General features: G+C 60.1%; 1 protein-coding gene across 2 annotated transcripts in view; it reads right to left on the bottom strand.

Moving 5' to 3' along the window:
- Positions 1-3,430: 3,430 nt before the first annotated feature.
- REXO1 (RNA exonuclease 1 homolog) overlaps positions 3,431-9,847 on the bottom strand; it is a 29,896-nt gene continuing 23,479 nt past the window's right edge. For both annotated transcript variants that reach the window (XM_065858159.2, XM_065858160.2), the window contains exons 12-16: positions 9,533-9,643; positions 8,865-8,980; positions 8,570-8,708; positions 6,565-6,685; positions 3,431-5,661 (exon numbers count right to left, since the gene is read on the bottom strand). In XM_065858159.2, the coding sequence (XP_065714231.1) occupies positions 5,573-5,661; positions 6,565-6,685; positions 8,570-8,708; positions 8,865-8,980; positions 9,533-9,643 (576 nt within the window). In that variant the 3' untranslated portion in view covers positions 3,431-5,572. The remainder of the gene's footprint in view (positions 5,662-6,564; positions 6,686-8,569; positions 8,709-8,864; positions 8,981-9,532; positions 9,644-9,847) is intronic.

Here is a 9,847-nt window from a genome sequence, read left to right as displayed (position 1 = left end):
CTCTCCCCAGGGGCTGCAGGGACAGACGCAGGGACAGACGAAGCAGTGACCCCCCCAGTGCACCCGCTCAGGTCCCAGTCCGCACCCATGAGCGACCCGAAGCGAGCAGGAGAACGGGACGGGACCCCCCCGGTGTTCACGCCACGGCCCCCCCGGGGTCCCGGTACCTGCTCCGATTCCGCCCACAGTCCCAGCAGCCGCCGAGCTGCTGCCGCCGCGGTGCGACAGGGACAATGCCACCCGTCCTGCCCCGCGGGCCGGGACAGCCCCGCCACACCTCCCGCGCGGGCCCGGCCCGCACCCCCGGGCTCCCCCGCGCTGCCCAGAAACTGCCCCGGTTTACCGTCTCGCACGACTTGGCTCAGAACAGCCCGGAGCTGCCGCTGCGGGAGCCGTTCCCGTGGGATCTGCCGGGGGACGCGGACGCGGTGTCACAGCCGGGGTGTCCCTGTCGCCCTCCCGGCGGGGCCCCCCCGGGTGCGAGGGCAGCGGCTGGGTACGAGCATCCCCGGGGGTGTTCAGGGCAGATTCGGGCAACCAACGCTGAACTGGCTTCACCGGGGAGCGCTCGGCCGGCCCGGAGCCCCCAGGTCCGGCAGCCGCTCGGGGGGCTCGGGTGCCTTGAACACGGGGGAAGGCGGCAGCCGGGTGCCCCGGCCGAGCAAGAGGAGACCAAAGGCAGAACGGACCGTGCGCCCCTGAGCAGCCCGAGGTGACGGCGCCGGGACCGCAGGCCCAGCTGGGACAGAAGCCGCCTCGTTAGTGACGGCAGCTGAGGAGACGAGAGCCAGCCCGGTGCCCCCAGCTGTCCCATCCCACACGCCCGCAGCCACGCTCCACCGCGGTGGTCCTGCATTAGCCATCAGCGAATTAATTGCTCGTTGCAATTAACCACAGAAACCTGGAGGCAATTAACCAAGTGCTGGCCCAACAGTTCATAAAGCATTTACTGCACAGTCATGAATAACTCGCTTCAGGTCCATAAACGACGCAGCTGCATCGTGTCCCTGTGCCCCTCCGGGCGCTGGGTGACACTGGGGGTGTGTTTGGTGCATCCCCGTCCTGGGGCTGCTCCTCACCCCTGAAACGGGAGGGGAAAAGCCACCCGAGCATTGCCCGGGGGCTGGGGCTGTGACCGGAGCCAAATGGAGTTGTCGGGAATTCTCACGACAGGGTGGTGAGGGGGGGCACGCGCTGGTTTGGAATCACAGGATCATTTGGCTGGAAAAGCACCTCAAGATCATGGAGTCCAACCACAACCCACCCCAGCACTGCCCCGTGTCCCAAGACCCTCCTGTCCGTCTGTCCAGCCCTCCAGGGACGGTGACTCCAGCACTGCCCTGGGCAGCCTGTTCAATGCCCCACAGCCCTTTGGGGAAGAAATTGTTCCCAGATCCAACCTCAACCTCCGTTTCCTCTGGTCTTGGCGCTTGTTCCTGGGAACATCCACCCGTGACCACTGTGGGGTCCTTCCCACCCAGCTGCAAGTGACTCTTTGCAATCACAGCAATTAACATTGAACCAGCCCCGTCCCCACATACAAGCAGTTTCTCCCATCCTGCTCCTCAAGCCTCTCACCTGCCTGTAGCTCCTGCTGTTCCCTGGCAGCTCCTCCAGCGCCACGGTGGCCCCGGCAGCTCCCGCGGGGCTGGTGCCAGGTCCTGGAGCAGCGTCCACAAGGAAGTTCGGTGTTTCGGGGCTCATTTGCTGTCTCCTACCTGTTGCCTCCTCCCTGCCCTGGTGGCACCTGCAGCACTGGAGCCCCAGGAAGATCCTGGGATGAAGGTGACACCAGCACCACCAGGAAGGGCCAAGAGCCGCTTGGTCATGGCAGGGACACCCCAGACCTCCACGTCCCCCGCTGTCTCGGCCGCTCGCTGCTCCCAGCAGCCGCGGGTGAGATCTGGAGGAAGGAAATGGGTTTCCACATCTGGCCCCAACGTCCCCCCAGGGCCACGCGGCGGGTGACTCCGGGCACCCGGGAACCGACAGCGCCGGTGGAGAACGGTCGAGGTCACCCCAGCAACCGCGGCTGGCAAAGATGACATTTTTACCAATCAATCACCCCCTGCAATCAGCTGAACCCCCCCATGCAATTAAGAGAGTGCCGGGAGGCTGCGCACAGCCCAGCGCCGGGGCGCAGGATGCCCTGCTGGGCACCGCGGTGACCGTCCCAGCGCGGCCCCTCTCCGGGGACACAGGGGACCCCAGCAGAGGCTGCTCCATGGCAGCGGTGGCCGGATCCTTGCACAGGGAAGAATTAAACCTTCGAGCCTGGTTTTTACCCCCGCAGCCCCAGCCGCCCGAGCCGCTGCAAAGCCCCATTTGTTCAGAGAAAATAACAATAATAACTTAGAAACAGCTCCCTGTGGTTCCGGGCTGATCCTCGCCCCATGCGCGGCCCCCGCCTCGAGCCAGCACCTCCTGGGCTCCCCTCAATGCCCCAGACTGGCCCTGGCTCAGCAGGTGATGATGGGGCTGTCACTGTGTGATGGATGATGGATGATGGATGGGTGGCGCTGCCACCCCAGGGGAAACTGAGGCACGGAGCAGCGCAGCCGAGGCGCCCGGCCCTGGGGCTGCACGGGGTCCTTGTCCCCAGTAACCGTGGCAGAAAGGGCCTGCAGAAGGGACACCACGGGGCCACCCTCGCAGGGGCAGGGACGCGCCAGGAGGTCAGTGCTGGAGCTCAGGGCACCCAGCAGCACCTCTAAGAGCCCTAAAGGTGCTGAGAACACAGGTCAGCCGCGACTTTGATAGCACCCTAAGTAACCAGCACCATCGCCAAGCCATCACCGTCACGTTAAATAAAACACATTGTCAGTGAGGTCATCTAATAGCCTATTATTTTTTTATTTGAACTTTTTACCTTCACCTCTTCCTCCGTGCTGACTCAGCTCCTTCACTTGGCACTTCAATTCCTGCCCCATTTGCGAGATTGATACGGGCTCCGGCGCAGCCTGGTCGGGCGGTGGGAGCGGAGGCGGGCGCTGGCGTTCCTGGGCTCGCGCCATCTCTGCTGCTCCTGGCGCTTGTTCCTGGGGAGCAGAGCCCGACCCCCCTGGCTCCAAGCTCCTTTCAGGCAGTTCAGAGATCAGAAGGTCTCCCCTCAGCTCCTGTTCTCCAGCTGAACCCCCAGCTCCCTCAGCCGCTCCATCACCCTTGTGCTCCAGCCCCTCACCAGTTCCGTTCCCTTCTCTCCACTCACTCCAGCTCCTCAAGCCCTTTACTTGGCCTGAGGGGCCCAAAACCAATCCCAGGATTTGGGGCACAACCTTGGTGAGGACACCGAGAAATCCCAGGGCTGCTCCAGGGGCACCTGCCAGGTCCTCCCGCCCGGGCCGCTCCAGCCCCCCCGCCCCGATCCGGCCACCGGCAGAGCCAGAGCCAGAGCCAGAGCCAGAGCCAGAGCCAGAGCCAGGAAGGTGCGTCTAGTCAACACCCTTTTATTAAAAACAATTACAAAAAAGTTACAGGTTACAATAATTACGTACAACCCAAAAACCTCTGACCAACCACAACCTCTGGTTTTGCAGCGTTACAGTGCCGCGCTCTGACGCTCGCTCTGCCCCACGCGGGGGACCTGGTCCCGCAGCCCCCACCCCCCCAGCCTCATTTCAGGGGCTCTCAGCTGAACCGTGGGAACAGACGGGGAGTGCCCGCGGTCCCCTGGGCTGGCGGGACCCGCTGACACGTCCGGCCCTCCCGACGCGGGCGGCAGATGGAGCCGAGCGCCCGGCTCCCGGCAGCACAGCGGCACCGCGGGGCTGCGCTGGACGCGCACCGGGGGCTGCCGCGGGTGCCGGGCGCTGCGACCACCCGTGGGGTAACCGTGGGACCCTGAAGCAAGAGCTGGATCCAGATCTCACAGGCTGCATGGGGAACGGGCGGAACGCTCCACGTTCGCTCTGCTGCTGCAGCCGGGTGAGGATAAACGGGAGATAAACGAGGGAGAGGCAGGAGCAGGAACAAACCTCACTCCCTGGGCAGGAAGCACTGAACTCCGGCTGCGTCTCCCCCTGGCCCACGAGCAGCAATGGCAGAGGGGACGGACAAGGTGTCCTGGGGCCGGGAGGGAGGCTGCGAGGACAGCGGGACGGACGAGCCCGGCGGAGCGGCGGGGAAGGCTCACAGCCCTAAATGTGGGTAACGAAGAGGCTGGGAGCCTGTGGCACCGCCCGCCAGAGGAATCACAGCAGGGCTCCGCAGTAACAAGAGCTTTTACGTCCCCGCTGCTCCTGGTGGCTCCAGGAGGGACTGGCAGGGGTCAGGAAGCCACATCGTCACCTCCGAGGACAGCGGGGCTGGGCAGTGACCCCGCTCGCGCTGGGGAGGACGCGGCGACCGCTGCTCCAACCACCGGCCGTGACGGGGCTGGGCTGCTGCTACGAGACCTCACCCGCCAGGGACGTTCGACCAGCTCTGCCGTCCCCAACAGCAGCGGGGCCGGGGCAGAGAGACCCCAGAACCACCCAGTCTGCCCCAGTCACCAAACCGTGACAGAGGTGCTCTCAACAGCCGCTCTTGTCCCGGGGGGGGAAACTGGGGCTTTTGCTCTTTTTCTTGAACCACCCAACACGTAAACCAGTTCAGAAGAACAACTTTCAACTATTGCTTTTGCTCTGGCCTGCACCGAGCGCCCGCTCCCAGGGACAGACCGGGGGGGAGTCCTGCGGACCGACAGGGGCCACCCTGAGGTGCCCCCCAAAACCTTGATCCCTGCAAATGAACTCGCTGGAGCCGTGATGGAAGCCCAGGGTCAGGGCAGCTGGTTCCAGCCCGCACAGACGCGACGCCGCTCGTACCGCTGGAAAGCTCCACGCTGCTGCTGGCTCAGGGAGCCCAGCTCGTCCCAGTCCCGCTGTCCCTTGTCACACTATGACGCCCTGAGGTCTGAACAAGGTCTGACCCTCTTGTTTCCCCCTTCGCAGCGATGGCGCAATGGGGACACCAGATGACATGGGTGGCAGCAGGCGGGAACTCCCCCGGCCCCATCTCACTCCTCACGGCTCCAGCGTCCTGCTCCGCTCCAGCACGTTCTCGGATCCTCAGCTCTCGCCACCCCCACGCATCAGCCATGCAATCCCTTCACTTTACAGCTCCCTGCCCAACTTCCTTCCGTTTCCCCCCATCTCCAAACACCGCAGGAACCCACCAGCTTTGGAGGACAGAGGCAATTTAAGTAACATTTGTAAAAAATGAAAAGAAAACGATCTACCTTTAACTGAACCAGAAAGATCTCTCTGTACGCATCTCTAAAAGCTTCTCCTAGGAACCAAGACGTTCTCTCTGGCCGCGCTACTCAAAACCACCTTGCCATGCGCCTACGAGGCAACCGTACCACAGAACATCCCTCGGGTGGAGCGAAGAGGATCCGAGAGCCGCTGGCTGGACGCGGCAGAGCCGGTGCCGCTGGCTGCGCCGGCAGCGGTCCTGGCGTCCCGTGGGTACCTGAGGTGCGCGGGGAGGCTGGCGTGGCATGCGGCTGCGTACGGTGGACAGTGTTACTCTGAGCGTTTATTGCACTGCTTCAAAGAGGTGGAGGAGGAACAGGAGAGAGAGAAAGCGCGAGTCATCGTTTCACTTTAGCGTCTTCTTTGATCTTCCAGACCATCAGCTCCATGCAAGCTCGGGCGTCCTCACTGGAGTCGTGTCCTTCCACTGGGGACAGAAAGACAAGGACGGCGGTGACCACCCGGCCGGGGCAGCCCCAGCACACAGCACGGCCGAAAATTCCCAGAACGAGCTCCTGCCCGGCACCGCTGGCCCAGCTGGCGTCACCCTGTGCCACAGCAACCGCAGGAGCATCCGCGATCACCGAGAACCACAGCGATGGGTTCAAAGTAGAAGAATTCCCACTAAACACATTTTTTGCCGGACTTCAGCCTGACACCATTCCCATTTAAATTAAGGGCTGAAGTTGTGCTAATCTGCAGGCCCTCAGGTCACAGAGCACCTGCTCGGAGGCCTCAATTTCCCCAGCAACCTGTTTGCAAAGTGCTCAAGGAAGGTGGAAAAAATATCACAGAACAGTTTGGATTGCAGGGACCATCCCAGCTCCCCAGTGCCCCCCCGGCCATGACAGGGACATCTTCACCAGCTCAGGTTGCTCAGAGCCCCATCCAGCCTGGCCTGGGATGTCTCAGGGATGGTTCATCCACCACCTCTCTGGGAACCTGGGCCAGGCTCTCACCACCCTCAGGACAACAATTCCTTCCTCCAGTCACTTCAAACAGAAAGATCAATCTGAGTTTGCCAGAGAGAGAAGGGCAGGCGTGACACGGCCTCGACAGAGCTGCCTCTGGCCTTCTCACGGCACTCTCTGGTCCCCAGGTGACACAGAGAGGGAAGCAGCAAGCGCCGCTGTTCCTCAGAACAGCGTTTAAACTCAAGCCTCACACGCTGGCCCGTTCACGGCTACTGCCAGGCACCATACAGGAAAAAGAAAAGATCAGGAGCAAGAGGATGTGGCTTGAGGAGAGCAGAGGAAGGCAGGAACAAGGCGCCCACATCCAGCTGGGCCGGGACACGAGACCCTCCCTCTCAGCTCCTCCTTGGCCTCACCGTTGTCCTGGATGATGCGCTTGAGGTAGTCTGCCATCAGCGTCCGGAGAGCCCGTTTGTACGGCAAGCCCAGCCGGTGAGGAAAGACGATGGCGGTATCCACCACTGTGCCATGGATAAGCTGCAGGGAGGAAGCACAAAAACAAACAACGGAGTTATTTTCCCTCTTCCGAAGGGACAGACACTCCTCGGGATTAGCCACGCTAAAGCAAATCTTCGGCCAGGCTCTGCGTAACGTTGTCGCCCGGCTCCGACCCAACCAGACCCGCGAGAGGCCCTGGCTGAACCAGCCGACTCCGGTCGAAGGACGCGTGCGCACGAGCTCCCCAGAGCCCTGCCGGGCAGCGCGCCCGCGCCAGCCCGACACCGCAGGGCCAGGGCGGCCGAGACTCAGGGCTGACTCAGCTTGCGCAACTCGAACGACAGGCCAGGCCAATCCTCGATACCCTGGAGAAGCTGGCGTAGCTCTGAGAGCGTCTTTCACAACAAACAACTGAGCTGAGGAACCAGCTGACTCCACAAAGCTTCTAAGAACCTTTCAACTGCTTCTCAAGATGTGGAGCGAAGCGGAAGGACGTGCAAGTCAAACCATGCCCACCCCGCTGTACATGGTGCTGCTGCCACACGAGAAGCCTGACCTCCCAGGGGAAACCACCCCGAAACCTCGGGCCGGCAGCAGTGAGTCAACAGGAAGTTTACAACAGCGCTGGCTTAGCAAGGATGAGATGGGACAAGGAGATCCTGAACTTCTGGGTGTAAGGATCTCCACGGGGGACGGGAGGGAGGCCCTGGCGGGTCCCATGACAAAGTGCCCGGGGACACAGGGAGGCCAGAGGTTTGCTGTCCTCTTGGTACAAACTGGCATCGCGCTGGAGGAACTGAGGATGCTGAACAGGTCACCACGTCACCTGCACTGTGCCAAGGGGCCCGGGGGGCACCAAAGGTCCAACAGAATCCATAACCATGGGGCAAGCTGGCTTATTTTAAATACTGATTTGTTAATCTCGTCTTAGCCTGAGAGTAATCTTCTGTCGCAGGAATACGCGTTCAGTGTGAGCTGAAGGAACGTAGATGAGGGCAGTCCCGTACCTCGAGCACAGGAGTAAAATGCCGGGTCTAAGAGATAAACCTGCGTGCCTGACCAAAAGACGACTCTGCAAGTCCCGGCACAGGATGACTCAGACAGGACCCAAATAATCCTGTCAGTAATAGTTCCACAGCCCAGCTCCGTGAGCGCCTGAGAACAGCTGTGGTTTAGCAGAAACAACCTGCTATGCTCTTTGGAGTATGAAACTGCCAACGTTATGGATAATCTGAGAGTGCAGCCAAGGTTGGCACCCGCCCAGGCACAATGATAATTACTTATGTAGATCAGGAAGACTGAGGAAACAGGATAATATAGCTTTAAATAAAAATTGAAATGCCATCAGCATTTGGAGCTTGCCGTGGCCATTAGCGAGATGTCGACTTTACTGCCACAGCCTTCAGACATTACGACTTGACGTGTCACCGCCTGTCACGCTCTGCTATATGGCTCTCGGGTTCGTTCTCTTGGCAGCATCTGCGACACTGAGAGAAAATCGTGCCTTTAAGAGGCCAACACAGTCATCTTGTGCTGATAAAACTGTAAATAACTTTTTGATGATGATGATGATGAACGCTCCGAGAGGCTGGGATGAAGGGTGCCACGGAGAGGTGAAGCGCTGTGCAGGCACTAAAAGCTCCCTCTTCCAAAGCACTGCCGGGGGTTGGCAGCCTCGGCTTCTCCATCGCAGAAGCTGCGCGATAAAGAACGGCTGGAGAAGTTCTGGCTCGGGAGCACAGGCTGAAGGCTCCGCTCCGCCTGCTGCACGCTGCCCTGGTGAGCGCGAACAGGCCCCTGGGGCTTCACGTTCCAAGTGGAGGGCAGAGGAGAGCAGAGACGGAAACAAACAGTTCCCAAACGCAAAACACACCAGGGCGGGAAAGAACCAGAGAGGGATGAAACACAAGACACACAAGTTACCTTTAGTGCAAATAAGTCGCTTTCCAAGCTGTGCCCTATCAATATGGTGTCTGCACTGAACATGTTCAGCAGGACGGCCTGCACGTCCCGCAGGGTGATGCTCGTGTTCTCCAGGTCCTCTTCTGTCACACCTGAGAACCTGCAGAGCAAGAGCAGAAAGGAAAGCATCCTTCACCGAGCCAACACCGCGAGACCCAAAGCATCTAATCTATTAGGAAGTGGTGGCCAGTGGAATTCACCAGCACTCCCAACCATTCCCCCAAATTCCTGATTCTGAGCACAAGACTGTTCCTACCTGGTGTTGTAGTCCACCACCTTGGTGTCGGGTTTGACAAACGTGTCGTAAACCACTTTCAGGTCCGAGTTGATCACAGTCACTCTTGTCAGTTCCAGTCCTTGCTTAGTGTAGCACTGCAAGGAACAGAGCAAACGTGAAAGTCAAGTACACGTCAACCACAGCATGGGATCGACAGAGCCGCTCATCCAACAGCTGCAGCTCCCAAAATGCAGCAGATCCAGGAGCTGGGGGCGGGGGTCGGGCTCTGCTCCCCAGGAACAAGCGCCAGGAGCAGAGGAAACGGCCTCAAGTTGCGCCAGGGGAGGTTGAGGTTGGATCTGGGGAACAATTTCTCCCCCAAAGGGCTGTGGGGCATTGAACAGGCTGCCCAGGGCAGTGCTGGAGTCACCGACCCTGGAGGGCTGGACAGACGGACATGAGGTTCTCAGGACATGGGGCAGTGCTGGGGTGGGTTATGGCTGGACTCCGTGATCCTGAGGGGCTTTTCCAGCCAAAATGATTCTGTGCTTCTAGTTTACATGTGTAAGACTAATACAATTTTGAGTCCCCAGCAGAAAGGAAGGATGATGGTGGGGAAACAGCTTTTCTTCAGCCACTGGAATCACACCCTGGTCTTCCCCACAAAGCTCCAGTGGGCTGTGCAGTGCCCGCCGCTCGGGACCCACCATTTCACAGTCCAGCGCGTAGATTCCAGGGTAGCCATCGGTCGTAGGCAGCTTCTCAAACGTCTTCACGAAGCCGTCCAGGCTCTCCTTCCGCCCATCGTGGACGTGTTGCTTAATGGGAAAACAAAACCAAAAATGAAACAATTGTTGATGGTAGGATCAGAAATCCAGTAAGTCTACATCAACAGAACCTCCTATCTAAACAAGACTAATTTTGCCATTTCTAAAGTCTAAAGAGGAGTTAGTTTTGCCTGTCAGACAGTCTGAGAAGCTCACTGGAAGGCACATCGCCAGGGGTGTGGAAGGAAAAGACAC

Source organism: Patagioenas fasciata, chromosome 27 (genome assembly GCF_037038585.1).
Source record: "Patagioenas fasciata isolate bPatFas1 chromosome 27, bPatFas1.hap1, whole genome shotgun sequence".
In the NCBI taxonomy this organism is placed as follows: Eukaryota; Metazoa; Chordata; class Aves; order Columbiformes; family Columbidae; genus Patagioenas; species Patagioenas fasciata.
Note: the sequence above shows the minus strand (reverse complement) of the source record. Positions and strands in the feature narration are given on the sequence as shown.